We start from the raw sequence: 27,980 nt of genomic DNA, 5'->3' as shown, positions 1-27,980 counted from the left end.
TATAAGGACGAGAAAGTACCAGCACCCATCGTACCAGATCAAGACTACAATTCCCAATACACCCAGTGGCCTCCGGGAACCTTGTCAGGAACCACTTGTTGCCATAGCATCCGGGTCCGCGCCAACCAATCTAAGCGCCCCTCCCGAAGAGAGGCGGGCCATTCGTATCCTCGACCAATCGGAGGCATATTTGTTGTGGCGCGTGACCGGAGGAGGCGGGAGCTCACGACCGGCGGCTTCTCCTTGCTTCTTGGGGTCGTGGCCTTGCTCCTCCTGTGGAAAGCTAGAGTCCGGGCCTGTCCACGCGCTTGTGTGCGCGTGGGGCCTGTGGTGCTTGTGGGTCCGCGCTAGGTGTCTGCGGGCGCAGAAACAGAAACCATGGGCGGGACGGCCAGCACCCGCCGGGTCACTTTCGAGGCGGACGAGAATGAGAACATTACCGTGGTGAAGGGCATCCGGGTGAGTGACAGTGGGCGGGCGGAGGGCCAGTACTCGGACTCGGACCTGGCCTTTCCGGGTTCCGCTCAGCCTGGTTTCCTCCGTCCGGCCCCCCAGTGTTGTCCGGCCTGAAGCTGAGTTCTTTGCAAAGAAGTTTGAAGTTTTTCAAGACGTGGGACATCCATTCAGAGATATTTGCTGGTCGTGGGCCAAGTGCTGAGCACTGTGCTGGGGCGGCTGGCGGATGCCAGGTTGCTTTAGACCCTCCAAGGGCTCACAGTCCAGTGTAGACTGTATTGCTCAGTAGTTGTGGGACTTTATTTGAAACCCCTTCCTCACTGTACCCATCTGTGAAATGGGGCTTGTCTGTCTTCTCCTGGGTTCAGGATCCAAAGCCTGCTTTTGCACTGCCCACAAGGCCTCTCTCAGGATGAACTGGCCTTTTAAGGAACCCTTTATCTACTCTGTTGTTTAGTACTCTCCCACTGACAGCACCCATTCCCCCGACACACACACACTTTTCGGCCCTGCCTCGGGTGACTTCTCGTTCTCCCTCCTTCACTTTTCTTTCACTTGACATCTTGTCTTTTCCAGGCCCCTTCTCTGTGGCCTGCTGTGCCTGAGTTTTGGACTAGGCCCAGTGGCTTCAAGACTAGGGTCTGCCAGCCTGATAGACCTTGAGATAGGATTGCAAGTTTTTGTACCACTAGGAGTAGTACACTTTGTTCTGTCCAAGACATTGGAGAGAATTTTTAAATGCTCCCTGAATATGCTTGATACATTAACTGAAAACTTGATTTTTCTCTAGGGTGTCAGCATACCAGCACTAGTTTCAATAACACACTCTCTGCTGCACCTGAATTTGGAGCCTCACATTTTTGGAAGTATGATGCCTGATCCTAGTAAATAAAGCAATTTGACCTCAGAAAGTTTTTTTTTTTTTTTTTTTGCGGTACGCGGACCTCTCACTGTTGTGGCCTCTCCCGTTGCGGAGCACAGGCTCCGGACGCGCAGGCTCAGCGGCCATGGCTCACGGGCCCAGCCGCTCCGCGGCATGTGGGATCTTCCTGGACCGGGGCACGAACCTGTGTCCCCTGCATCAGCAGGCAGACTCTCAACCACTGTGCCACCAGGGAAGCCCTAGATGTTTTTAAGCTGATCTTTGTATTTTTCTCAGCTTGAAACAGTCCTTTTGTTTCTCCTGAGGGGAAGTCTCAGTGTCATGAGTGAGCCAGTGTCTTTAGCTCAGTTGATTGAAGCATAGTGCTGATGAAGCCCACACTTCAGGGTTGAATTGCAAATAGGTTAGTTCAGCTTGGCTGAGGAAGACATTCCACATATGCCCAGTGTTCTAACATTTATGCCATCACTCGTAAGAATAAGAGTGTGCCACATATACACACTACTATATATAAAATAGATAACTAATAAGAACCTGCTTATAGCACAGGGAACTCTACTCATACTCTGTAATGGCCTATATGGGAAAAGAATCTAAAAAAAAAGAGTGGATATATGTTTATGTGTAACTGATTCACTTTGCTGTACAGCAGAAATTAACACAATATTATAAATCAAGTACAATAAAAATTAAAAGAAAATGTGTTCACCTTAACAGTAACACCTAAACACACTACATGTGTTTCTCTCTGGTGGTTTTTGGCTTTACCAAATTTGCCCTCTTTGGACCCCTTTTGTTAGTTTCTCATGAAGAGAATAACTCCTATTTCTTTTATACTTTTCCCTTACTTCTGTGTACACCACTTTTCCAGGCCTCCTGCTTCTATGTTTAGAGCATTTCCTTTTGGACCACTGTGACCATATCACCTGTGGTTACCTTTTTTCATAACAATAAAGCTTTAATTTAAAAAAAAAAGAGTGTGCCAACAATGCAGCAGACTCAGTCGCTGATGGAAAACCAATTTTGTGTTCCACTGATAAGGGTAGTAATTTCATCTTCATTTATCTTAATATACAAGGGGTAATATTGAGTAGACAACATAAGGTTTTCAGTAACTAGGCTGCATTTATTAATAGATCACATTTTTCCAGATTTTTCTTGCTGAGATCCTCAGCAGTTAGCAATTAAAGGACTTACAATGTTAAGTTTAAAGTTTCTTCTCACCAGGTGTTATTTTCATGTTGTTTATTGGGTCCTGGTTTTCTCTTTCCCCTTATCCTCAGCAGTCAACAGTTCCCCCTCCCCCCTTCCATAAAATAACCTGTATTCTTACACCTGATTCCAACTTTGAACTCATGGGTTGGATGAAAGGCCACCCTCTTGCCTTGCCCTCCTCTCCCAAGCCTAAAATAAATTTATTGTGATGGAAAGACCAAGCATTTCGATTACTCATATTACATGTGCTTAATAGGACGTTTCTGAGCACCTGCTGTGCCTGCTTAGGAAGTGTGCCTTCCAATCAGTCTTTCACAAGTTTATCTGAAACATCAAAGCTGTGAGTGAACTCTTCCAGAGCAAATGTCAACTTCGATGAATATCATTTTCAAAGTAATATTTATCATGCTTTCCAGGCATAAACTAATCTCTTCAACTGGCCATGAAGTCGCAAGCTGAAATTCACAGGAGCCAGTTATGGTAGCAAGGATACTGAGGTGGAACACAAGCTGTGCTTTGGGAAGTATTAGCAGTTGAGAGCCCCTAAGTTATTTCATGTGGGATTTGGTTGAGGATCCTGGAGAGGGTCCATTAACAGAGGCTACAAATCCAGTCAGTCGTTCGGACTCCTGAGGAACGTTGTTGGAGTAGTTGACTGGTCCCTTTCCACTTTAGGTTCCATGAATCTCTTGCGTATATATTTACCATGATAAGCTTTCTAGGATTTTCATACAGACGGTAGAAGTTCATGTTTTCCACTAATAACAAATGCAAAGAACACAAGTGATAATCTACAGACATAAGCTAAAAATTATACATGTGTATATGATAGTATAGAATAGTCCCCCTTAAGTAAGTATTAGGGAGTAATGTCTTCCAAATAATAGTGGCAGTTTTTGAAGCCTTTGTGTTGAAATGGTAGTGAAAAGAAAATGACCTGTGTTACATGGAAAGAGGACCAAGTGAGAAAAGTGGGTCTGAGTCCTTCAATCAGTTTGATAAGAAACACCTGGAAGAAGTTGAAGACACCCTATCATGGAGGTGAGGGTCTGATTTGTTTCTGTCTCATGTGGTTCCTATCTCAGCCTCTTGGAGAGGGGCAACTTAAAAAGGAGTTCTCTTCCTCCTTTTACTCTGTTCCTTGGAAGTAGAAATACTTTATCATTGTCCATCTCACGCAGTCTCTTGTTTCTGAGAAAATACTAGATTCTGGGTTGTTGAGTGGTGTACTTGTGCTGATTTTAGATAAGACCAACCAAGGTGGTTGGGAAGACGATAGAAGATGACACAACCTTTTCCTCTTCTCTGGGGCACGTGTTGGTATGGGGTGTAGTACAGACTGGAAATTGGCAAGTCCCATTTACTTAAATTTGTCTTCAGGAGCAGTAGAGAATAGGGTGGATAATCAAAGTCAGTGAACTGAATTCAGCTCTGCTGGCAGGCCCTCTTCTTTTCGTTCTCCCTTATATTAGAACAGTGGTTCTTAACTTTTAGTTCACAGACTTGTAAATCTGTAGGCTACGGACTCTACCCAGAATAATGCAATAAGAAGAAAATTTTGCATACCATTGAGGAATTAATCCATAGACTCCTGAATCCATGGACCGCAGGGCATAATTCTAGCATTAATGTGTGTTTCTTTGCTACAAATAATTTCTGTAAATTGCACTTGGTATTTGCCTTGGTGGAGATTCCAGAGATGTCTGGAAACCAGGTATAGTAGGTATAGATCTTTAAATAGGAAAAAAGATTTTCTGAAAGACGTACCCTGTTTAAGGAAAGATGTTTCCTAAAGAAGTTGCTGCTGATACAGAGGCTGCTTGTCTGGCTCTTGCAGAAGCTTATGTTTTACCTTTGACCCCTTTTGGGGTCAGGTTGCATCACAAAGAAGAGTTGTTCTCCAGCTGCATATTGTGTGTATAACCCAGGCCAGCATCCCTAAATCTTGTCAGCTGCTTCACAAGCGAGTCCCCCAGTTCACAGAGGAGATCAGGTGAGAGTGCAGGCCTGAACTTATTACTGCAGCTGGGAGGTCAGTTCAGTGAGTATCAGCTTGAGATACAAAGTATAGCCCAGCTATTGCCTTCTGTCAGCATAGTTGTGACTGGACTGGGGAGAGGGTAGATTGCTTGAGTAGGCAGAGATGCAACTGCAGGCTTCCATGGGTGCTCCTTTGGGAGGGCCTGAGGATACATGTGTGAACGATTCTAAGGACAAAAAAGAGAGGTTGACTCTCAAGGCAACTCTGCAACGTGTTTATCAACTTAAAAAATGAGTTGTGTTCCCTTCGATGACATGCTTATCAATTTACTGAGGTATAACTAAAGACCTTATTGGGAAATGTTTTGAATTGATTGACATTAAGTACAAGTTTTGAAGCATCAGATAAGCCAGACAAATAAAAAGTTAACAATGAAATAAGAAATAATTAATGTTTATATTGAAAGAGACTTGTACTTTTACTATGCAAAGAGCGTAGAGAGGGATAAACGGGCACCATATATACTCCGACCAGGACTTAATGCAGCTGCTTCTGGCAATAGCTGTAGGCCTTGTCTTCATACACCACATAGAGAAGGAGCTCATTACAAACTTGGGCGGAGCTGATGAACGTGAACCGAGATGAATGACCTGTTGAAGTCCTAATGGCTGGAGTGGTGTTAGTAATAACTCTGCCAGGCATTTGTGTAGCATGTTGTAGTCTGCAGTGCATCTTGGAATCCTTCTGCTGTAACTCCAGTGGTAGGTGTTATTTTCACTGTTTTCAGATGAGGAAAGTGAGGCCCACTGAGGGTTATATAGCTAGTAGGTGACCAGTGCTTCTTCCTCTATTCTGGGCCAGCTTCTTGTAACATGAAATTATATATGTCAAATTAGCTTTATATATATTAGCTTTAAACACGTAAATTATATTACATATGTAACATGTATTATATGATATAATACATAGTATATATCGTATGTAATATAAAATACATATTTACATTACAGCATACTATGTTAACATGGTACATTAAATGTATATTATGCAGTATATTACCTTATATATTGAGTAAACTTTATATAAATTATATATCAGTTAAAATAGTTTTAAGATTCTAAAACTTAATAAGGCTCATTTTATTTCTTTAGGAGGAAGTGATACATTTTTACTTTATTGTGTGTGATTAAGGAGTGTATTATTTAATAGTGGAGAAGGCACTGGACTAGAGAATGGGGGTTACTGGTTGCTGTCCTGATGCTGCCAGTAGCTGGATGTTACTCAGGACCTCTTTTTTCTCACTTGTGAATTGAGAGGATTGGAGTCAGTCTTAAGGGGTTTTTCCTAAGATGTAGCTCAGCTTTGTAGATGAGTTGCAGCAACAGTCTCAGTGGCTGTCAGTTGTTAGAAAAGCAAAGCCCCTTGGCACTCTCCTTCCTAACTTCCACTTCTCTTCCAAGAAAGGAGTCATGGTTTTTCCTTAAAAGGTCACAGCTTTTGAGCTGTGGACTTTCCCTTTACTGTCTCACCTCCATTCTGGTTTGGGTCATGAGATGTAAGTAACAGTTCAGGTACAAACTGTTTTGTTCACTGATGTCTCACAAGGGCCTCAATTAGTGCTTGGCCTAGTAAACCTTGTTGAATGACTAATACAGGAGCTCACAGTTTTGCAGAAAGGCAGTTGCTTGTTCTGTCACTGGAGCACTGCACTGGAAATTTGTGCAAGGTACCTGTGGGGCACAAGAAGGGTAGCGTTGGGTAAGCAGAATTGGAATGAAATGGCTTTAGGATGTTTGAACTGAATTTTGAAAGGCAGTTCTCTCCCAAGGGGCCCAGGGAGAAGGCAATGTAGCCATGTATAAAGGCAAAGAGATGGCAACAAGTAGCCAGTGTGGGTGGAGAACAGGGTATGAGGTCTTGGGGGAATAGCTATGGAAGCTGAGGTTGGAGAGTTAGGCCATAACCAAATGAAGAGGAAGTCTTGAACGCCACACAGAAGAATCAGGACTTTCTTGTCAACAGAGGTAGCTATTGAAGGATTTGAAACGGGAATTACCATAATCAGATTTGCATTTTAGGAGGAATATTGATGGTGCCATGAATTAGGGCAGGGGAAATGGGATGCGAGAAGAGATGATGAATTTGTTAAACTTCCAGGAGTTGAGGAAGTCATGGCTAAGAGAATAAGAGAGAGAAGAGTCAAGAAGTCCTATGTTTTGATTTAGAAGCTGGATGGAGGTGGTGTCATTAATGAGATAAGGAAAGCAAGAGGAAGAAGGGATTTTTGGCAAACGTGAATTCAGCTTGCGACGTGTTGGGTTTGAGGTGCTTGTGGTCTGTCCCAGGGGAGGTGTCCATTAGGCAATTAAGTGTTTAGGTCTGGCTTTCGGGATACAGCTCTTGGGCTGGAGATAATGGTTTAGAATTCATTCATTAATCAACAGCAGTTAAAAAATCAAGGGAGTGAATGAGAGTACCAACAAGATCATGTAGAGTGACAAGAAAATCAAGGCAAGGAACAGAATGTGGGGACCTCTAGCATTCAAGGGGAGGGGAAGCCTGCAGAAGAGAGAACACTCAGCCAGAGTCCTAGGACAAGCAGGAAGGGATGTTGGAAAAGCAGGGGAGGGGTTTTCGGAAGAGGGGAGTGAGCAAAGGGAAGTCATATAAATTAGGTGCTTTATAAGTATAAATAAAGAAGATTTATTTATATAAACATAAATATAGAAGGTTATTTATTTGATCAGTGGTGACTTTTACTGGAACACTTTCTCTGCTGTATTGGGTTACAAGCCAGATAGTGGTGTGTTAAGGAAGTGGAAACTGGAAGAAGGTTCTTAAGGATGTGGGAGGTGGATCACCCCATTACTTGACCTGGAAACCTTCTTGATGATTTCTGCTTCGCCCTCATCTAGTCAGACAATGAATCTGGCAGTGAAGGAGAGAGCTGACTGTGACCTTGACACTCAGACTTCCTGGGTTTGAATCCGGGCTGCATTGCTGACAACTTGTAAGGTCCAGTGCAAATTATTTAATCTGGCTTTGCCTTCAGTTTCCTCACCTATACAATGGAGGTAATAAAAGTATCTCAGGATTGTGAAGGATTAAGTGGGTCAAGTGCTTAGTTTAGTGTAAGTGCCTGGCACATAATAAGCACTCAGTGAAGGTTAGCCATTTTGAATCCTGAATATCTTTTGAATGTGTTCTCCCTGGAACGTGTTTTTTATTTTCTAAAAACAACTTTATTGTGGTGTAATTTACATATAAAATTCACCTGTTTTCTGTGTACAACGCTTTCTAATAAATTTGCAAAATTGTGCAACCATCACCACAGTCCAGTTCTAGAACATTTTCATCATCCCAATAAAGTCTTCATGTCCATTTCTAGTTAATCTCCATTCTTATCCTAGCCTTAGACAACCACTTATCTATTTTCTGTCTGTATAGAGTTACCTTTTCTGGGCATTTCATGTAAATAGAATTATACAATATGTGGCCTTCTGTGTCTGGCTTCCTTTACTTAGTTGTTTTTTGGGTCTATCCATATAGAAGCATCTATCAGAACTTCAGTTCTTTTTATTGATGAATTGTAGTCCATTGTATGGATATATGTTTTGTTCATCCATTCACTGGAATATGGGTATTTGTTTGCTATTATGAGTAATGCTGCTCTGCACATTCCCAGGCAAATCTTTGTGTGGACATATGCTTAATAGCTTCTTAATTGGTCCTTCAGCGTCCTTCAGGGGTCCTCTTCTTTTCTTGTCCCCCTCCAGTCTGTTCTCCACACTGTAGCTAGAGTGATCTTTCTAAAATGCAAGTCTGATTCTGTCATTACCCTGCTTAAAATCCTTCAGTAGTGCCCAGCCGTCCTCAGGATCTAGTTCAACTCCCTAACTTGAAGGATTTACTAAGAGTCTTCAAAATCTAGAATCTTATTTCCCTCTTCACCTTCCCTTTCACTAAGCCCCCTTCTCAGCTTCCTGCTTCAGCCATTCTTTTATTCATTCATATAGTTTCATTTATTTAACCACTCACTCATTTAACCAGGCTTATTGAGGCTCTGGGGATATAATACTAGACAGGACAGCCAAATCCATGCTTTCCTGGAGCTTTCTTTCTAGTGAGAAAGGCAGGCAATAAACAAGAAAGAATCAGATAGTGGTAAGTGCTGTGAAGAAAATAAAAAAGGATGATCTGATAAGTTGCGGGGTGGGGGGTGTTGTGGGCTGATGACTCTCAAATCTCCTAGCCTGAGTGTTCCTCAGAGCCCCTGCCCTGTTGCCAACTGCCTGCTTGATATTTCCCCTTGCTATGCTGATAAGCCCTGCTGCTTAACTACAGCTTCATGCAGTACTCTCTTCTTAGAGTACTCTTATCCTACTCCTTCTCTCTCTAAGTACTCTTCATCCTTCTCAGCCCCCGGCTCAACCCCACTCCCACAGCCTGTCTAGATGCCCTGCCCATCTGCCCATTGTGCTGTCAGCCCTTCCATTACAGGCCAACTGCATTAAGTAACATCCTTTGTATTATATTTAAATGCATGATGATTGTCTGTTTCTTCTTGACTTTAAGCACCTTGATGACTTCAGCCACCCATAGTTGGCTGGCACACAGTTGGTGCATAATGAAATCTGTTGAAAGAGGGATTGTTTGTGGTTAGCCTTGAACGGGAGGGAGGGAGGGAGGGACACCATTTCATTTGGGGGCTGGAGGGAAAGAAGGAGCTAAGGCCTGCTGCAAGCTTAATTTGTAGGACAGGGGAGGAAAGTCGAAGGAGTTCTGATGGCTTACATTTTCTCAGAGATTACAATTTAGTGCACAGTATAAAATGAGGAAAAGAGTCATTTATAATGAGCAATTAGCAGTGCATTAGAAGAAATGAAGTAGTGCTGTGGGGTGCATCTTGAAATCTTAAAATTGTTCTTACTTGCTTTTAGTGTTATAGCTATTAGATTTAGTCTAATTTCTTCAGGGCATTTGTTATACATACTGATATGGATGGCTGAATTACTTGGATGCTACTGTACTGTTTTCTTTCTTGTTCTTTTATAATTGATTTTATTTTGACGTTGCTTTTTCAGCTTTCGGAAAATGTGATTGATCGTATGAAGGAAACCTCTCCATCTGGTCCGAAGTCTCAGAGGTATTCTGGTGCTTACGGTGCCTCAGGTATTTCAGAATTTTAATTTCTGAGTTCTTAGCAGAAAAATTATAAGTGGTAAAGTTCACTCAATAGTCAAGTTCTTCTGCACTTCTGTCATTTGTTTTTTGGATGTTCGACTTTTTTTGGGGGAATAGTCTTCCTTTGGTATCCATGGGTATTGGTTCCAGGACCCTCTTGGATACCAAAATCCATGGATGTGCAAGTCCTTTATGTAAAATGGGTAGTACTTGCTTATAACCTATGCACATCCTCCCATATACTTTAAATCATCTCTAGATTATTTATGATACCTAATAACACTGTAAATGCCAAGTAAATAATTGCCTGCATGACAAATTCAAGTTTTGCTTTTTGGGATTTTCTGGAATTTTTTTTTTTCCTGAATATTTTCAACCTGTGGTTGGTGGAATCTGTGGATGCGAAACCTGCAGATATGGAAGGCCGACTGTATTGGTTAGTACCAGGGTTTCTTTTAAAATTCTTTGAACTAAAAGTGGAATGAATCTACTTTCAAACAGTCTTTGGGAATGTTTTTTCTCTCCAGCTCCTGAATCCTCTGTTAGGCTTTGGAAGGTTATTTCATATCTTTTTGTGTAAAATGAATTACTTATAGGGGTATGAGAGGTTTGGGAGTAAATATTTATTAAAAAAAATTGAACTTAGAAAATACTGATTTATTGTTTCCAGATGAAAATCTCTGATGATTTTACTATCTTAATAGATTTCTTTAAGTTTATTAAGTTTATTCCTTCATAGTCTTAATTATTGAGGAAAATATGATGTTAAATGAAATCCATAGAGAATTATTGTCTCATTTTATCTCTCTTATCCTGTAGGATAAGAGACTGTTTCTCTTTCCTTTTCTCTCTCTTACCCTGTCCATTTATTCATCCAACTAATATTTATTGAGCACCTGCTATGTGTCTGGCACTGTTCTTATTGCTGCTAAATTTGATGGATGGACATGCTGTTGTTTGGTGAAATGGCAATGAGAAAATAGTTGAGATGATTAAACTTGGACTAAACGAGAATTTTCATTATTTATTAGAAAGGGGTATTGTGTGGAAAATCTGGCTACAGACTGAAATACCTTGAGAAAGATGAGATGTTGCCCAAATGCCATTCACTTGGGGGCATTTGTGACCCTCTTACTAATCATTAAGTCAGTAACCATGAGTTGAACTTCTGATGTGTGTAGAGCAGAAGGTGCCAAGATGAATAAGAAATAGTTCTTGTCCTTTGCAGACTTTTTGTTTAGCATTAAGAAGTGTTCATCGTTCATTAAGGTTAGATAGAAAGTGACCACCCCCTCTGCTGGAAACCCTATTTTTGGCTTCTGAGCCACACTCTTGGTTTTCCTTCTACCTTACTTGCATCCTCAGTCTAGTCTTCTTTGCTGATTTCCACTAATGTCATCAAATTGTATGCCTTTTGAATCATTGTGTAGATGCCCAAAATTGTATCTCTAGCCCTGACCTCTCCTTGAAACTTGACTCCGACAATTGTCTACTTCACATCTCCACTTAAAATTCTTCAACTTAGCAGATCCAAGACAAAGCTTTTTATTCTTCTTCAGAGTTGCTTCTCCTCTTTATCTTTCCCGGTAAATGGCACTGGGATTCATCCTTGTTTCCTCTTTCTTTCTTAATTTTTTTAAAAAATTATTTGATTTTATTTTTTTATAATCGGGATTACAGATCTTTTAAAAATTTTATTTATTTTTTATTTTTGGCTGCGTTGGGTCTTCGTTGCTGCGTGTGGGCTTTCTCTAGTTGCGGCGAGAGGGGGCTACTCTTCATTGTGGTGCATGGACTTCTCATTGTGGTGGCTTCTCTTGTCGCGGAGCAGGGACTCTAGGCATGCGCTTCAGTAGTTGTGGCATGTCGGCTCAGTAGTTGTGGCTTACAGGCTCTAGAGCACAGGCTCAGTAGTTGTGGCACGTGGGCTTAGTTGCTCGCGGCACGTGGGATCTTCCCAGGCCAGGGCTCGAACCCGTGTCCCCTGCATTGGCAGGTGGATTCTTAACCACTGCACCACCAGGAAAGTCCCTTTCTTAATTCTCATATTAGACCATTAGCTAGTCTTGTCAGCTCCATCTCCAAAATATGTTTGGATATGTTCTTTGCTTGTCTATCTTTACTGCTGCAGCTCCAGTCGAGGTAACCACCATCTCTTACCTTGTCTTTTGCTGAAGCCTCTTAACTGGCTCCCTACTTCCATTCTTGTCCTCCCTCTATGCTCTGCCAAGCACAGAGAGGCCTCAGCAATCTTTAAAAAAATACATCAGCTCGTATCATATCCTAGTGGTAGATCTCCATGGTACTGAGAATATAATTTGAATTGCTTTTCTTGGCTTCTGAGGTACACCATGACTTGTCCCTTTTTGCTTTTCCAACATTATCTTTTGACATATGGATATTTTAAAAATTGGAATTTGATCTAAAATATGCTTTGTTCTAGGTAGATTTCTTCTTTTCCTTTTTTTTAAAAAAATTATTTATTGTGTTCTTGCTGCGTTGGGTCTTAGTTGCAGCATGTGGGCTCTTCATTGAGGCATGCGGGATCTTTCGTTGTGGTGCACGGGCTTCTCTCTAGTTGTGGCACGCTGGCTCCAGAGTGTGTGGGCTCTGTAGTTTGTGGCATGCAGCCTCTCTAGTTGAGGCATGCAGGCTCAGTAGTTGTGGCTTGTGGGCTTAGTTCCCCCACGACATGTGGGATCTTAATGGGTTTGACCAGGGATTGAACCTGCATCCCCTGCGTTGGAAGGCAGATTCCTTACCACTGGACCACCAGGGAAGTCCCTAGGTAGATTTCTTTTCTACCTACTATGTTAAGGAGATAGGATGGTGATGGTTAACTAATGATGGAATAGTAATAAATAACATTTAAGTAATGTTTATTACGTGCCAGGTACTCTGTTAAATCCTTTATGTCTAGTTTGTGTAATCTGTATAATCCTGTGAAGAAGGTACTGTATTAAGCCATTTTACATGGAAGAAAATTGAGACTTGAAGTGATTAATTATCTTGCCCAAAGTCACACAGCTGGTGAGCAGTGGATGTGATACTTGAATTCAAGTCTGTTTGACTCCAGAGCAAATGCAGTAAACCACTCTGTTTTATTATCATTTGAATGACATCTTGCTTCATTTGTAGAAAGGATGTGACAGAAACTAGTTGTAGGGAAAGAGCTGCTTTTTAGTGATGTTCTGCTTGAGTTTAGGAAAGCACCTTTCTGTAAGTGATTGTTGGTTCTTCTAGCTTTCTCCCATATTTGCTCTTATACAACAGTGAGTTGAAGGAGAGGAAGTGTTTTTCTTCTTGGGTTGGTTTCTTAAAAGGATACTTTGAAAGAGTGGGTGTGGGTGGGGAGGCTTTCTATAAATGCTCATGGTGTGGCCTGCAGAGTGTGACACTGACGTTGAGATAAGTTCTGCCTATGCTGAGGGATCCATCCCTTCCCATTTCTCGATTTGACGTGACTGATGAACTCTTTGGTCCATGACCAGCCTGGGCACTGAAGACTCTTTGAATGCCACCTTGTGTTTTCTTGGTCAGGCTAGAAGTACACTCTCTAAATGGTAGCCATTAGTCACATGTGGCTATTAATATTTAAATTAAAATTAATTAAAATGAAATAGAATAAAAGTTTTGTCTCTTGTGTCACACTAGTCACCCTTCAGTGCTCAGTAACCACCTGTGGCTAGTGGCTGCCATATTGGACAGTGCAGTATAGGACATTTTCATCATTGCAGAAAGTTCTCTTGCACAGCTTTAGTCTAGATTTTATCAATGCTTGGCCTTGTGAGCTTCATCAGGTGACTGAGGTTGTGGAGCTAGACAGCTCTGTGTGTTTGTGAATCTAGCTTCCTGCCTTTTCCACATCCCAGCTCCTCCAGGATTGTGGGTAAATGGATGCCAGGAAATAGTTCCCTGAGGACTACTGTCTTCACCTCAGTCTTCAGCACAGCTTCCTAACCTGTGTGTTATGAGTGTATTGGAGGAATTGATTTCTTAGATTCAGGGTAGCTGGTGAACACATGTGTACCCTCATATGCCATACAAATACTTGCTTTTTCTGTCTGCACTTTGATGTGAAAAAAGCTCAACAAGGCTAATAGCTCAGGCTCTTTGAGAATATTTCCATTACCCATTCCAGCCCAACCTAAGAAAAGAACTAATATTTGACATACTATTTTGAAGTGATCTTGCCTTTAGGTTCAGAATGCAGTTAGACAATGATTGCGCAAATTAACAGATTTATTCTTCTTAAAATTTAAAGAATATGTTTCTAAAAGTACACAGCCTCAAAGTTAATGTTCTCTTCGGCGTTTGGGGTTTTAGTAGTATCCAATAATAGATTTCTTTCTTTTTTTTTTTTTTTTTCCGGTACGCGGGCCTCTCACTGTTGTGGCCTCTCTCGTTGTGGAGCACCAGCTCCGGACGCGCAGGCTCATTGGCCATGGCTCACGGGCCCAGCCGCTCCGCGGCACCGGGGCATGAACCCGTGTCCCCTGCATCGGCAGGCGGACTCTGAACCACTACGCCACCAGGGAAGCCCCAATAATAGATTTCTTAAGATTTATAATTTAGATGTGTTATGAAATAATTTTTCAAGTCTACAAAAATAATATGGATAAAAATGTCACCAGCCTTTTCTACATTTTTCAGTGTCAGGTAAATGATATATTAAATGTGAGTTGAATTTTTAATATTTGTTAAAATGCTCTCTTCCTTGCAGGACTCTAATTCATACCAGCCCCCTAGGCTATTCATATGTGTGAATACAGGGCAGAGTTGATGGACTGAGAGCACTAGTATTTCTGTGTATAAGAACTAAGTTTTGTCATATATATAGTTTCGAGAACATAATTTATGCTGTAAGAAACTGATTTCCTTTAAAGACTTTACTGAAACTATTTTTTGCCCAACCTTGAACCAGATCAGTGACTCACTGCAGTAAGTATTTGCATGTAAAGCTGTTTAGGCAAAATAATATACTGTGTGACACAGAGCATATTGTAATGCCACTTTAATAAATGAATGCGCTCTAAAGAACTTAATTGTATCCTTGCTGCCTCAAATTCTTTGATGTGTTATGTGCTATCTCAACTACATTGGTTTGCTTTTTTTAAAAAATATATTTTTATTTTTACAAGAGATAAATAAACTGACACCAAGCATTGTAAATGGATGACCACACAAAAACAACAATGATTGCAATTACCAAACATGAAACACACTCATACTGTGTCATAATATTGACATTCAGTCCAGTAATCCTCCACTGTAACAGCTCCTTTACTTTGCAGTGAAAATTGATTTGTATATTTTTTGCCTCTGAGTCCTTGTGGGATTTTCTTTTTTTATTCAAACAGAAAGTCACAAAAATTATAATCATCCTCATCAGTTCACTCAGTCCCATGTAATTAATTTTTTTTTATCTTGATCTTTTGTTAGCACTTTTATGAGTTCATCAGTTTTCCATTAGAGTTCTGAAAATGCTTATTCATTCAGTTCAGCAGTATAGTCAGTTACCAGAAACCTGTACTTGTCAGAGTCTTTTCCATGAATTCCTTGAAGATGAAACCCTTTTATAGGAACATTTTTGCGAAAGCATCAGAGTGCACCCAGAACTGTCTGTAAATGACAAAAGACTTAAAAATGACCACGGTTAAAGATTTGATGAAAGTTCATAATAATGCAATTGACAAGGAAATTTAGTTATTTCTGAGATATACATTTTAAAGAAATAACTAGAATTATGATTTATAATATTATACCAGAACTTATAAGATTTTTAGAAATTTCATGTAATGTCTGAAACATTTATATTAACATATTTCCATATAAATAACCCAAAGAAAGTTTAGTATTAGTTGTTTTTCTTATTTGTTTGTTTTTTTTATACTGCAGGTTCTTATTAGTCATCAGTTTTATACACATCAGTGTATACATGTCCATCCCAATCGCCCAATTCATCACACCACCACCCCCATCTCCCCACGGCTTTCCCCCCTTGGTGTCCATACGTTTGTTCTCTACACCCGTGTTTCAATTTCTGCCCTGCAAACTGATTCATCTGTACCATTTTTCTAGATTCCACATATATGCGCTAATATACGATATTTGTTTTTCTCTTTCTGACTTACTTCACTCTGTATGACAGTCTCTAGATCCATACACGTCTCAACAAATGACCCAACTTTGTTCCTTTTTATGGCTGAGTAATATTCCATTGTGTATATGTACCACATCTTCTTTATCCATTCGTCTGTCGATGGGCATTTAGGTTGCTTCCATGACCTGGCTATTGTAAATAGTGCTGCAATGAACATTGGGGTGCATGTGTCTTTTTGAATTGTGGTTTTCTCTGGGTATATGCCCAGTAGTGGGATTGCTGGATCATGTGGTAGTTCTATTTTTAGTTTTTTAAGGAACCTCTGTCCTGTTCTCCATAGTGGCTGTAACAATTTACATTCCCACCAACAGTGCAGGAGGGTTGCCTTTTCTCCACACCCTCTCCAGCATTTGTTGTTTGTAGATTTTCTGATGATGCCCATTCTGACTGGTGTGAGGTGATACCTCATTGTAGTTTTGATTTGCATTTCTCTAAAAATTAGTGATGTTGAGCAGCTTTTCATATGCTTCTTGGCCATCTGTATGTTTTCTTTGGAGAAATGTCTATTTAAGTCTTCTGCCCATTTTTGGATTAGGGTGTTTGTTTTTTTAATATTGAGCTGCATGAGCTGTTTATATATTTTGGAGATTAATCCTTTTTCCGTTGATTCATGTGCAAATATTTTCTCCCATTCTGAGGGTTGTCTTTTGGTCTTGTTTATGGTTTCCTTTGCTGTGCAGAAGCTTTGAAGTTGCATTAGGTCCCATTTGTTTATTTTTGTTTTTATTTCCATTACTCTAGGAGTTGAATCAGAAAAGATCTTGCTGTGGTTTATGTCAAAGAGTGTTCTTCCTATGTTTTCCTCTAACGGTTTTATAGTGTGTGATCTTACATTTAGGTCTCTAATCCATTTTGAGTTTATTTTTGTGTATGGTGTTAAGGAGTGTTCTAATTTAATTCTTTTACATGTAGCTGTCCAGTTTTCCCAGCACCACTTATTGAAGAGACTGTCTTTTCTCCATTGTATACCCTTGCCTCCCTTGTCATAGATTAGTTGACCATAGGTGCGTGGGTTAATCTCTGAGCTTTCTGTCTTGTTCCATTGATCTATGATTCTGTTTTTGTGTCAGTACCATATTGTCTTGATTACTGTAGCTTTGTAGTATAGTCTGAAGTCAGGGAGTCTCATTCCTGCAGCTCTGTCTTTTTCCCTCAAGATTGCTTTGGCTATTCGGGGTCTTTTGTGTCTCCATACAAATTTTAAGATTTTTTGTTCTAGTTCCATAAAAAATGCCATTGGTAATTTGATAGGGATTGCATTGAATCTGTAGATTGCTTTGGGTAGTATAGCCATTTTAGCAGTATAGATTCTGCCAATCCAAGAACATGGTATATCTCTCCATCTGTTGGTATCATTAATTTCTTTCATCAGTGTCTTATAGTTTTCTGCATACAGGTCTTTTGTCTCCCTAGGTAGGTTTATTCCTAGGTATTTTATTCTCTTTGTTACAGTGGTAAATGGGGGTGTTTCCTTAATTTCTCTTTCAGATTTTTCATGATTAGTGTGTAGGAATGCAAGAGATTTCTGTGCATTAATTTTGTATCCTGCAGCTTTACAAAATTCATTGATTAGCTCTAGTAGTTTTCTGGTAGCATCTTTAGGATTCTGTATGTATAGTATTATGTCATCTGTATGCAGTGACAGTTTTACCTTTCTGATTTTGATTCCTTTTCTTTCTCTTCTCTGATTGCTGTGGCTAAAAGTTCCAAAACTATGTTGAATAACAGTGTTGAGAGTGGGCAACCTTGTCTTGTTCCTGATCTTAGTGGAAATGATTTCAGTTTTTCACCATTGAAAACGATGTGGGCTGTGGGTTTGTCATATATGGCCTTTATTATGTTGAGGTAAGTTCTGTTCATGCTTACTACTGGAGGGTTTTTACCATAAATTGGTGTTGAATTTTGTCAAAAGCTTTTTCTGCATCTATTGAGATTATCATATGGTTTTTATCCTTCAGTTTGTTAATATTTTGTGTCACATTAATTGATTTGCATATATTGAAGAATCCTTGCATTCCTGGAATAAACCCCACTTTATTATGGTGTATGATCCTTTTAATGTGCTGTTGGATTCTGTTTGCTAGTGTTTTGTGGAGGATTTTTGCATCTATGTTCATCAGTGATATTGGTCTGTAGTTTTCTTTTTTTGTAGTATCTTTGTCTGGTTTTGGTACCAGGGTAATGGTGGCCTTGTAGAATGAGTTTGGGAGTGTTCCTCCCTCTGCAGTTTTTTGGAAGAGTTTGAGAGGGATAGGTGTTAGCTCTTCTCTAAATGTTTGATAGAATTCACCTGTGAAGCCATCTGGTCCTGGGCTTCTGTTTGTTGGAAGATTTTTAATCACAGTTTCAATTTCATTACTTGTGATTGGTCTGTTCATATTTTCTATTTCTTCATGGTTCAGTCTTGGAAGGTTATAGCTTTCTAAGAATTTGTCCATTTCTTCTAGGTTGTCCATTTTATTGGCACAGAGTTGCTTGTAGTAGTCTCTTAGGATGCTTTGTATTTCTGCGGAGTCTGCTGTAACTTCTCCTTTTTCATTTCTAATTTTATTGATTTGAGTCCTCTCCCTGTTTTTCTTGATGAGTCTGGCTGATGGTTTATCAATTTTGTTTATCTTCTCAAAGAACCAGCTTTTAGTTTTATTGATCTTTGCTATTGCTTTCTTTGTTTCTATTTCATTTATTTCTGCTCTGATCTTTATGATTTCTTTCCTGCTGCTAACTTTGGGTTTTGTTTGTTCTTTCTGTAGTTCCTTTAGATGTAAGGTTAGATTGTTTATTTGAGATTTTTTCTTGTTTCTTGAGGTAGGCTGGTATAGCTATAAACTTCCCTCTTAGAACTGCTTTTGCTGCATCCCATAGGTTTTGGATCATCGTGTTTTCATTGTCATTTGTCTCTAAGTATTTTATTTATTTAGTTTTTTGCGGTACGCGGGCCTCTCACTGTTGTGGCCTCTCCTGTTGTGGAGCACTGGCTCTGGATGCGCAGGCTCAGCAGCGATGGCTCACGGGCCCAGCTGCTCTGCAGCATGTGGGATCCTCCCGGACTGGGGCACGAACCCGCATCCCCTGCATTGGCAGGTGGACCCTCAACCACTGAGCCACCAGGGAAGCCCTCTAAGTATTTTTTGATTTCCTCTTTGATTTCTTCAGTGATCTCTTGGGTATTTAGTAACGTATTGTTTAGCCTCCGTGTGTTTGTGTTTTTTACGTATTTTTCCCCGTAATTCATTTCTAATCTCATAGCGTTGTGGTCAGAAAAGATGCTTGATATGATTTCAGTTTTCTTAAATTTACTGAGGCTTGATTTGTGACCCAAGATGTGATCTATCCTGGAGAATGTTCCGTGCGCACTTGAGAAGAAAGTGTAATCTGCTGTTTTTGGATGGAATGTCCTATAAATATCAATTAAATCTATGTGATCTATTGTGTCATTTAAAACTTCTGTTTCCTTATTTATTTTCATTTTGGATGATCTGTCCATTGGTGTAAGTGAGGTGTTAAAGTCCCCCACTGCTATTGTGTTACTGTCGATTTCCTCTTTTATAGCTGTTAGCAGTTGCCTTATGTATTGAAGTGCTCCTATGTTGGGTGCATATATATTTATAATTGTTATATCTTCTTCTTGGATTGATCCCTTGATCATTATGTAGTGTCCTTCCTTGTCTCTTGTAACATTCTTTATTTTAAAGTCTATTTTATGTGATATGAGTATAGCTACTCCAGCTTTCTTTTGATTTCCATTTGCATGGAATATCTTTTTCCATCCCCTCACTTTCAGTCTGTATGTGTCCCTGGGTCTGGAGTGGGTTTCTTGTAGAAAGCATATATATGGGTCCTGTTTTTGTATCCATTCAGCAAGCCTGTGTCTTTTGGTTGGAGCATTTAATCCATTCACGTTCAAGGTAATTATTGATATGTATGTTCCTGTGACCATTTTCTTAATTGTTTTGGGTTTGTTTTTGTAGGTCCTTTTCATCTCTTGTGTTTCCCACTTAGAGAAGTTCCTTTAGCATTTGTTGTAGAGCTGGTTTGGTGGTGCTGAATTCTCTTAGCTTTTGCGTGTCTGTAAAGGGTTTGATTTCTGCATTGAATCTGAATGAGATCCTTGCTTGGTAGAGTAATCGTAGTTGTAGGTTCTTCCTTTTCATCACTTTAAATATATCATGCCTCTTCCTTCTGGCTTGTAGAGTTTCTGCTGAGAAATCAGCCGTTAACCTTATGGAAGTTCCCTTGTATGTTATTTGTCATTTTTCCCTTGCTGCTTTCAATAATTTTTCTTTGTCTTTAATTTTTGCCAATTTGATTACTATGTGTCTCGGCGTGTTTCTCCTTGGGTTTATCCTGTATGGGACTCTCTGCACTTCCTGGACTTGGGTGGCTATTTCCTTTCCCGTGTTAGGGAAGGTTTTGACTGTAATCTCTTCAAATATTTTCTCTGGTCCGTTCTCTCTCTCTTCTCCTTCTGGGACCCCTATAATGTGAATGTTGTTGCGTTTAATGTTGTCCCAGAGGTCTCTTGGCTGTCTTCATTTGTTTTCATTCTTTTTTCTTTATTCTGTTCAGCAGTAGTGAATTCCACCATTCTGTCTTCCAGGTCACTTATCCTTTCGCTGCCTCAGTTATTCTGCTGTTGATTCCTTCTAGTGTAGTTTTCATTTCAGTTATTGTATTGTTCATCTGTGTTTGTTTGTTCTTTAATTCTTCTAGGTCTTTGTTAAACATTTCTTGCATATTCTCGATCTTTGCCTCCATTCTTTTTCCGAGGTCCTGGATCATCTTCACTATCATTATTCTGAATTGTTTTTCTGGAAGGTTGCCTATCTCTACTTCATTTAGTTGTTTTTCTGGGGTTTTATCTTGTTCCTTCATCTGGTACATAGCCCTCTGCCTTTTCATCTTGTCTGTCTTTCTGTGAATGTGGTGTTTGTTCCACAGGCTGCAGGATTGTAGTTCTTCTTGCTTCTGATGTCTGCCCTCTGGTGGATGAGGCTATCTAAGAGGCTTGTGCAAGTTTCCTGATGGGAGGGACTGGTGGTGGGTAGCGCTGACTGTTGCTGTCTGTATTATTTCTTAATATAAGCATTTAATATGCGCTCAACCCTCTATTACTGCTGAGGATATACAGTGATGATTAAGACAGGCACAATTTCTCCTGGAGCTTATTATTGATCTGGGGAGAAAAACACCAAAAAAATGATAATTAATGTTTTAAATGATGGCTGCTGTCTTCATTAAGGTCTTTTAGCTCATCTTCACGGAGTTGGTTGGGTCTGCTGGTCTTGGAGGGTGTCCTGGAGAGGTGGGGGCGGGGGGTGACTGCGGTTCACGCTGGGGACACAGGCACTGGTGGTAGCAATTCTTGGGAGCTCCTACCACGTGGACGCTGATGTAGCTGGTTTGCTTTTATATCAGGGAATTTTTTTTTTTTATTAGGCTGACATAAAGGGATACCTTGTGCAGTTATAAACTTACCTTTTCATTAACATCTTGTATTTTTTGATTTTAAAAATCAGTGTTGGATACTGATTTTTTTTTCTTTTCCACTTTGATCCTTTAGTTTTTCTGGCTTATAGTGAGGTCAGACCTCTCATGTTTGGTCCTGCTTATTGCTGAAGAAACTGTGTCCCCAAGTCAATATGAAAAATCAGGCAGGAATGTTATTAGGAGGCTATTTGTTGGTTACCTAAACCGCTAGCAACCAGATGAAAATGATGAATCTGGGAAAAAAGACAAATGAACTCACTTTTATTTTTATCCTCAATGTGCACGTTTCTCAGTACATTTCTTGTCATTGGGAAAAATAAGAAAGATTTGCTGATTTTTTTTTTTAAGTATATCACTGAGATCACCAAGTATTTGGCATCCTTAACAAATTGCAGGAAACCAATTTAAGCAGGAAATAGCATAGCCCAAACTAAACAGCCAGTTTAAGGAAGCAGATTTGTCTATATGTTCTATGTATTTTTCTCCCAGAATCTGGCCCTCCTGTTTATTTTTAGATAGCTCTTTAAGGCTCATTTAGACCTAACATTGTAGGGAGAGTTCACAGTAACAAGCTGTGCTTGTTTCTTTGACTTGAGTTACAAGAACTGAAGGGAGTTGCAGTATCTTGGTTTCCAACTTTTAATATGTGACAGTTTGTTGATGCCAGTGTCTCGACACTGCCCTTTTTTTTGCATGTGCAGTAACACTTCCTGAAAGGAAGAAATGTATACACTATTGATTTAAAGGTATGATTTAGATCAAATTCTCTTGTCAGTATATTCTGTTCTTAAAAAGAAATCCATAAACAATCTACATTTAATGGATGGTTGAACCCTTTATCAGTCAACAGATATTAGCATGGAAGTGATCTTTGACTTTAAGGAACTATTAGTTTGGTCAAATCATGTTTAACATTATAGTGTAGTGAATAAGTACTAACGTAGTACTCTTCACCTGCTCAGTTAGGATTTTGGAGTAGGTGAATGAATATGTAAGTGAGATAGAATATATAAGAGGTCTAGAAAGTGCTTTAGGGCTTCAGAGAAAGAAGTTCAAGAACTTGGGCAGGCAGGTCATCAGGGGAAGTGGACTTGAGCCAGACCTTGAGCATAAGAGGGGTGGGGGCATTGGTGTTGAAGGTTTTCCTGGCAGAGTCACTGCACAGATCAGATAAAGGGTTCTAGTGGGGTTCTCATGGGTGGGAAGGTTGGGGAAGTTAAGGAGTTTAATCTTTTTTTTTTTTTTTTTGCGGTACGCGGGCCTCTCACTGTTGTGGCCTCTCTCATTGCGGAGCACAGGCTCCGGACGCGCAGGCTCAGCGGCCATGGCTCACGGGCCCAGCCGCTCCGCGGCATGTGGGATCATCCCGGACCGGAGAACGAACCCGTGTCCCTTGCATCGGCAGGCGGACTCTCAATCACTGCGCCACCAGGGAAGCCCAAGGAGTTTAATCTTATCCTTTGGGCCTAGTGGCTACTGAGCAGTTTCATTTAAATTTAGGGTGCAAGTTTAGAAAGTTGCATTAGTTGATACTTTTCAGATATACTCAGTTATTAATAACATTTTGTGGCTAAAAATGCAGTGTTGATTTCCTCATTGATATTTTTATATTGAACGAACAAATCTAAATGGTAAGAATATGTGTTTTCCACCATAGCACTAAATGAAGCCATTTTCATTTTCTTGAAAAAATAAGCAGCCTCATAAGCATTTTTATTTGTCCTTAACTGGCCCTATAGCCAAAAAAAAAGTTATCTTTAGCTACTTGAGGCTGTGGAGGGTAAAACAGAAGCTTTGTGAGCAGGGGAGGTGAAATGGTACAAGTGGATAACGTACAGCATTTAGTTGGAAATCCAGACAGGGAAGACAGCTGAGACACAGTCGAGGTAGAAGTGGCAAAGTTAGGGGAGGATTTGGGTAGAGCTGGTGACTGAGGCCACATGGCTGATTAGTGGCAGACTCACACTTGTCTTGTTTCCCCTAGTCTAGGGCGCTTTCCCCTGTGCCACTTGATTCATCACTCTTTGTGTCGTATTTAAGAAACCAGCACAAATTTAAACTCTATTTTGAAATTGAGAAGAGAGCATAGAAAACTTAAAAAAAAATGGAGCAGATCATTGACAGTATAGTGTATATTCCATGGTATTTTGGGACGGTTGAAAGGGGGAGTCACACAGAAAAGCCAAAGCTGCAGCAGAAGAGGAAAGGAATTACAGGGAGAGAAGCTGAGTAGGTCCTGAAATATCAGTGAGTCACATCTTCCAGAATTTTCTGTGACTTGGAACTTCTGCCCTTTGATTTCTTAGTTAACTGATTGACCACTGGTGCCTCAGCTGCCTTTTATTAAATCTTCAGAGCCCCCTACCCTGCGACTACTGTAGCATAATTTACTTTTCATTAGTGCTTCCAAGTGGTATGAGATCAAGTGGGCCAGAAATTCCCTACCTGTTCCCAAGTGACTAGAAATAAGCAGCTCTTTTTTTATGTGCGTTGCATACTGTAGATTAGAAATGTAGTTCTGCCGTGGAGTCACAGTACTCATGAGCTGGAAGGAAGTAACTTCAGTGACCAGGGGAAAAAGAGAGAAGCTGTTTTAAATAACCTCCCCCTTTTTTGGCTGCAGTGGGTTTTGGACACAAAAGGGATAGTGGATTGTATTTTCTGAAAGAACAAGTGTTATTGGGTGTAACAATCAAGTAAATCATGGATCTCACTCATAATATGTCATAAACCACAAAGAGAAAACGACTATAAAGTATGTTTTATAATCATGCTTCAAGGTTTATAAAACAAAATATCACATTGGTTATATAAGCAGCTCTAGTGGACTCTAAAGTATAGGGCATACAATATGTAAAAACACTATTGTTGATTTAAATTTAATATGCCAGTTGTAAAATAAACACTCGATTAACAATATTTTTGCCTTTCTTGGAATTTGATAGACTTTGAGGGTATGATCTGGATGGCCCAGATCTCTTCAAATAAATTGCCCAAGAGAATTTGAAATATTTTCATACTTCAAGCAGAGGTATTCAAAGTTAGTCCACTGACCCTTCCACCTGTCAACCAAATAGTAGGTTATTGTTGTTGATGATGTTTTTCCTTGTAAAAAAACATTAAAAAAAATAAAGTCTGACCCAGCATTTCATTTCTTCCGTTTACCCTTTCCTGTGTCCCTGCTTTATTAAGAATTACCTGTCCAGTGCTCTGTATTAGGCCAAGTCAGTGCTACCAGGTAACAATAAGTGCTTTTAAGTCCTCTTTTTAAACCTGTTCTGCCCCCAGGGCTACTTGACACTTGGTTGACAGCTGTCACTGTACTTGAGTGTTTCTTGAAAAGTGTTGGGAACCCACGTGGATCATTATGGTAAGGCTCTTCAGAATTTTTCCTGGAATTGCTATGGCATGCTGAAGACAGTATTCTGGTTGTGCATGCCCTGGTTCCCCTGACTGAGTGGTTAATTGAAATATGGGTTTTAATTAGCTAGCATCAAATGATTGGGGTTTGAAATTACAGGATAGTAACAATAGCTGTTTCTTTACTTAAAGGCCTGATGGGGTTAGAACATCTCGCAGATTGTATGGTGGGGAGCTAGATGGCTGCTGAAAGCCCCTGTGTATTGACATTGTTGGCGGGACTTACTTTTGTTTTTTTTGCTGGTTCACCCTGTTGTTGCTGTTATCCTTCAGGGAACACCCACAGGCCTTTCTCCTGCCTTGTTCTAACCATCTCTTGCTTGGGGTCCCGGCCTTCACTCTCACATTCCCCAGTCTGTTCCCACTGCAGCCCTAGTAGTCTTTCCAAAGTGTAAAACCAATCATGTCATTCCTCTTGAGAGGCTCCCCCTTCCTGTTAGGTGAGGTGTAAGTTTCTTTTACGTAGCCAGCAAGGTCCTGCAGAACCCATCTCTGCTGTAGTGTCCTGCATCATCTCCCAGACGCCCGTGTGTCATGTTGAACTTTCTGTCTAGCAGTTCTTGAGTCCTTGAGCTTATCTTTTGGTGTTTTTCTGTGTTGTCTCTTCTGTCTCACCACTGTTCCTCCAACTGTCTACCCCACCCCAGCCCACCTCACCTCCCCCCTGTCTTTTATCTGGCTAACTCTTCCTCATTGTTCACATCCCTGCCTAGAAATCACTTACTTAGAAGTTTTTTCTAACTCTAGGTCTGGGTTAGATGCACCTCCTGAGGGGTTGCACAGCACCCTGTATGTACCTTTCCTTTCATAGCACTTATCCCATGGTGCTGTGATTGCGATTTACTCTCTCCCTTAGATCCCGCAGCTTTCATTTACTCATTTGTCCTCTCAGGACCTCCTTTTATGGTACTTTTTTCTGCATTTCGCCTTGTCTTGGTGTTGACCTCTCCTTGCTAAGGTGAAAAGCAGTTATATGCCAGTCTTTGCTATAGGTAAACATTGACTTGTTGAGGTCAGATGTTTAGGCAGTGTGGAATAAAAGAAAGTCTACCCTTCACCGTCTCTTCTTCCATTTGGCTGCATCTCAGCTATCATCTAGTAAAACTGAAAGGATGATCTCTGCTCTCCTTCACTTCCTCAAGGCACCGGGACCAGCTCTTTGAAGCCTGTGGGTTTGGTGTCTGGAAACTCAGGAATGTTGAGGATTGGTTTGGCTTCTGGTTGAGGATTGGAAGGAAAACCCACCGCCTGCACCCCCTTAGGCCGGTAGGGGAGGCCTGGGAGACCAGGGAGCTGGCTCAAACGCATAAATAGCTAAGCACTAACAAGGATAAAAGAAAAAGTAAGGATTTGGCTCAGCTCATATGGGCATTTACCGAATACATCCCATTTTCTCCTTATCACCATGTGCCACAGTGATAATAATTCATTTAACTATATTAGATTTGCTTTCCATCTTATTTGGTGGTTACACTAAATCCTTCAGATGCAGTTAGTCTTGCTGTTGACATAATGGTCATCTCATGACTTTAAAAAATAAGATAAAATATTGATTACTCGCTGTCATTTTTGAAGATGAACCTGAGGAATGATATGAAAATCAGTTGCTATAATCAGGATAGATTTGTTTTAAATAAAAAATATTAAAGCAGTATTTGAGATTGACAGTTCACCCAAAACACTTCTATTGTTTCACTAACGCAACCAGCTAGGTTATGGATTCTGAATATTGTCCTTATAATTATTTGAAGAAATTAATTTAACAAAATGTAATTATTTTAACGAAATACCTCCAACAGCCGTCAGTTCATTTTCCTTCTTGAAACTTGTGCTTTTAGCAAGCAAGAGATGGCTTTAACGCTTGTGTGCAACATGCATTCTTGCAGACATTGAAGGCCAGTCAACTCTTTCTTCTTCTCTGGTATGGCCGAGCAGCTTCTGTTTAATTTTGTGGGTTAATATAGATACCTACTGGGCATAATGTGTTTCTTTAACTTTTCTAAATAACATGTTGACTTCTCTGGGAATTTCATGAGATCGAGCCCATAAACTACTTTTGTGACACCTTTATACAACTTTTCTAAAAAGGTTGCTTTAATATTCTTTCTCAGAAACATTTTAGATTAATTATTATAAGTTTATGGGAGGTTATAATCCTCTTCTCATGGTTATTCTTTGACCTTTGACATATTTTATTAGTTTTTTAATAAAAAATCTTTAAGAAAAACATAGGCTGTATAATTAAAAAATAATTTTTTATCAAGCCTGATAAACATACAAATGATAAATTGCTTCCTCTGATTCTTTGTTTCTTGTGCTGTTAAACATTATACCTCTACTGATTAAACCATTGTTTCATAACCCAGGTTCATCTTTTTGCAAAATGATATTTGCAGAAATGGCAAAGTGAAACTTTAAAAAACAATAATTTTTAACATTGCTTTTTTTTTTCCTTATTGTTGCTTATAGGACTTTGACCTGAAACTTTTAAAGGCCATGTTATATACTTTGATTGAGAACTACCTTCTCTTCATCCAAGTGAAATTTGTTTAGTTGAACAGTACTGAGGCTTCTGTAGTACTCAAGCTTGCGATGTTATTTCTGCTGTGCCTCAGGAGGCATGATTTGTACTGGACTAGCCAGACCCAGGGTGGAGGCTGCAAAGGCGGACCGAAACATCACCTTTCCTTTGCTGGCAGTGATGTAATGTAACCGTGTGCTTTCAGTAACAGAGTTCCAAAGGAAATGAACCCCAGTTTCTTCAAATAGGAAATGGAAAGGCTGTAGCTGAATTACCTGTGAGTAGAAGTGTGCGTGCGCGCACACACACACACATACATACATACACACACACACACACACAGAGTATATGTTTAGTGTTCAAAGAGCTTTTGCCACTTAATAGTTGTGTCATTTTGTATAACTTATTTCAGATTCCTCCAGGATAAGATGGAGAGACTAATTTCATATGGTTGTCATAGAGAGTAAATGAGATAATGTACCGGTGCTGAAATATAGCAAGTAATCAATAAATGTCCCTTTCTTTTTTTCCTTGTTTAACATAGTGTCCAGGGCTCTTACTTTACTGCCCCCTTTCACACACTTCGGGTTGACTCTGCCAACCTTTTTGTCTACCCTCTTTGCCTTTCACTTGGTGTTCTGTGCCCTTGTTCCAACAAACATTTATTTAG

At 40.1% G+C, this 27,980-nt stretch overlaps 1 protein-coding gene across 7 annotated transcripts in view; it reads left to right on the top strand.

Annotated features, from left to right (window-relative positions):
* The first annotated feature begins 221 nt into the window (after positions 1 to 221).
* CHCHD3 (coiled-coil-helix-coiled-coil-helix domain containing 3) overlaps positions 222 to 27,980 on the top strand; it is a 538,892-nt gene continuing 511,133 nt past the window's right edge. For 6 of the 7 annotated variants that reach the window (XR_013829655.1, XM_079931113.1, XM_079931114.1 and 3 more), the window contains exons 1-2: positions 222 to 459; positions 9,620 to 9,707. Coding sequence is in view for 6 of the 7 variants with exons in the window: in XM_079931113.1 (XP_079787239.1) it covers positions 379 to 459; positions 9,620 to 9,707 (169 nt within the window). In the remaining variant the exon portion in view is untranslated. The remainder of the gene's footprint in view (positions 460 to 9,619; positions 9,708 to 27,980) is intronic. The other variant, XM_079931117.1, reaches the window with a different exon arrangement.

This window comes from Stenella coeruleoalba, assembly GCF_951394435.1.
Source record: "Stenella coeruleoalba genome assembly, chromosome: 9".
Taxonomy (NCBI): Eukaryota; Metazoa; Chordata; class Mammalia; order Artiodactyla; family Delphinidae; genus Stenella; species Stenella coeruleoalba.
Note: the sequence above shows the minus strand (reverse complement) of the source record. Positions and strands in the feature narration are given on the sequence as shown.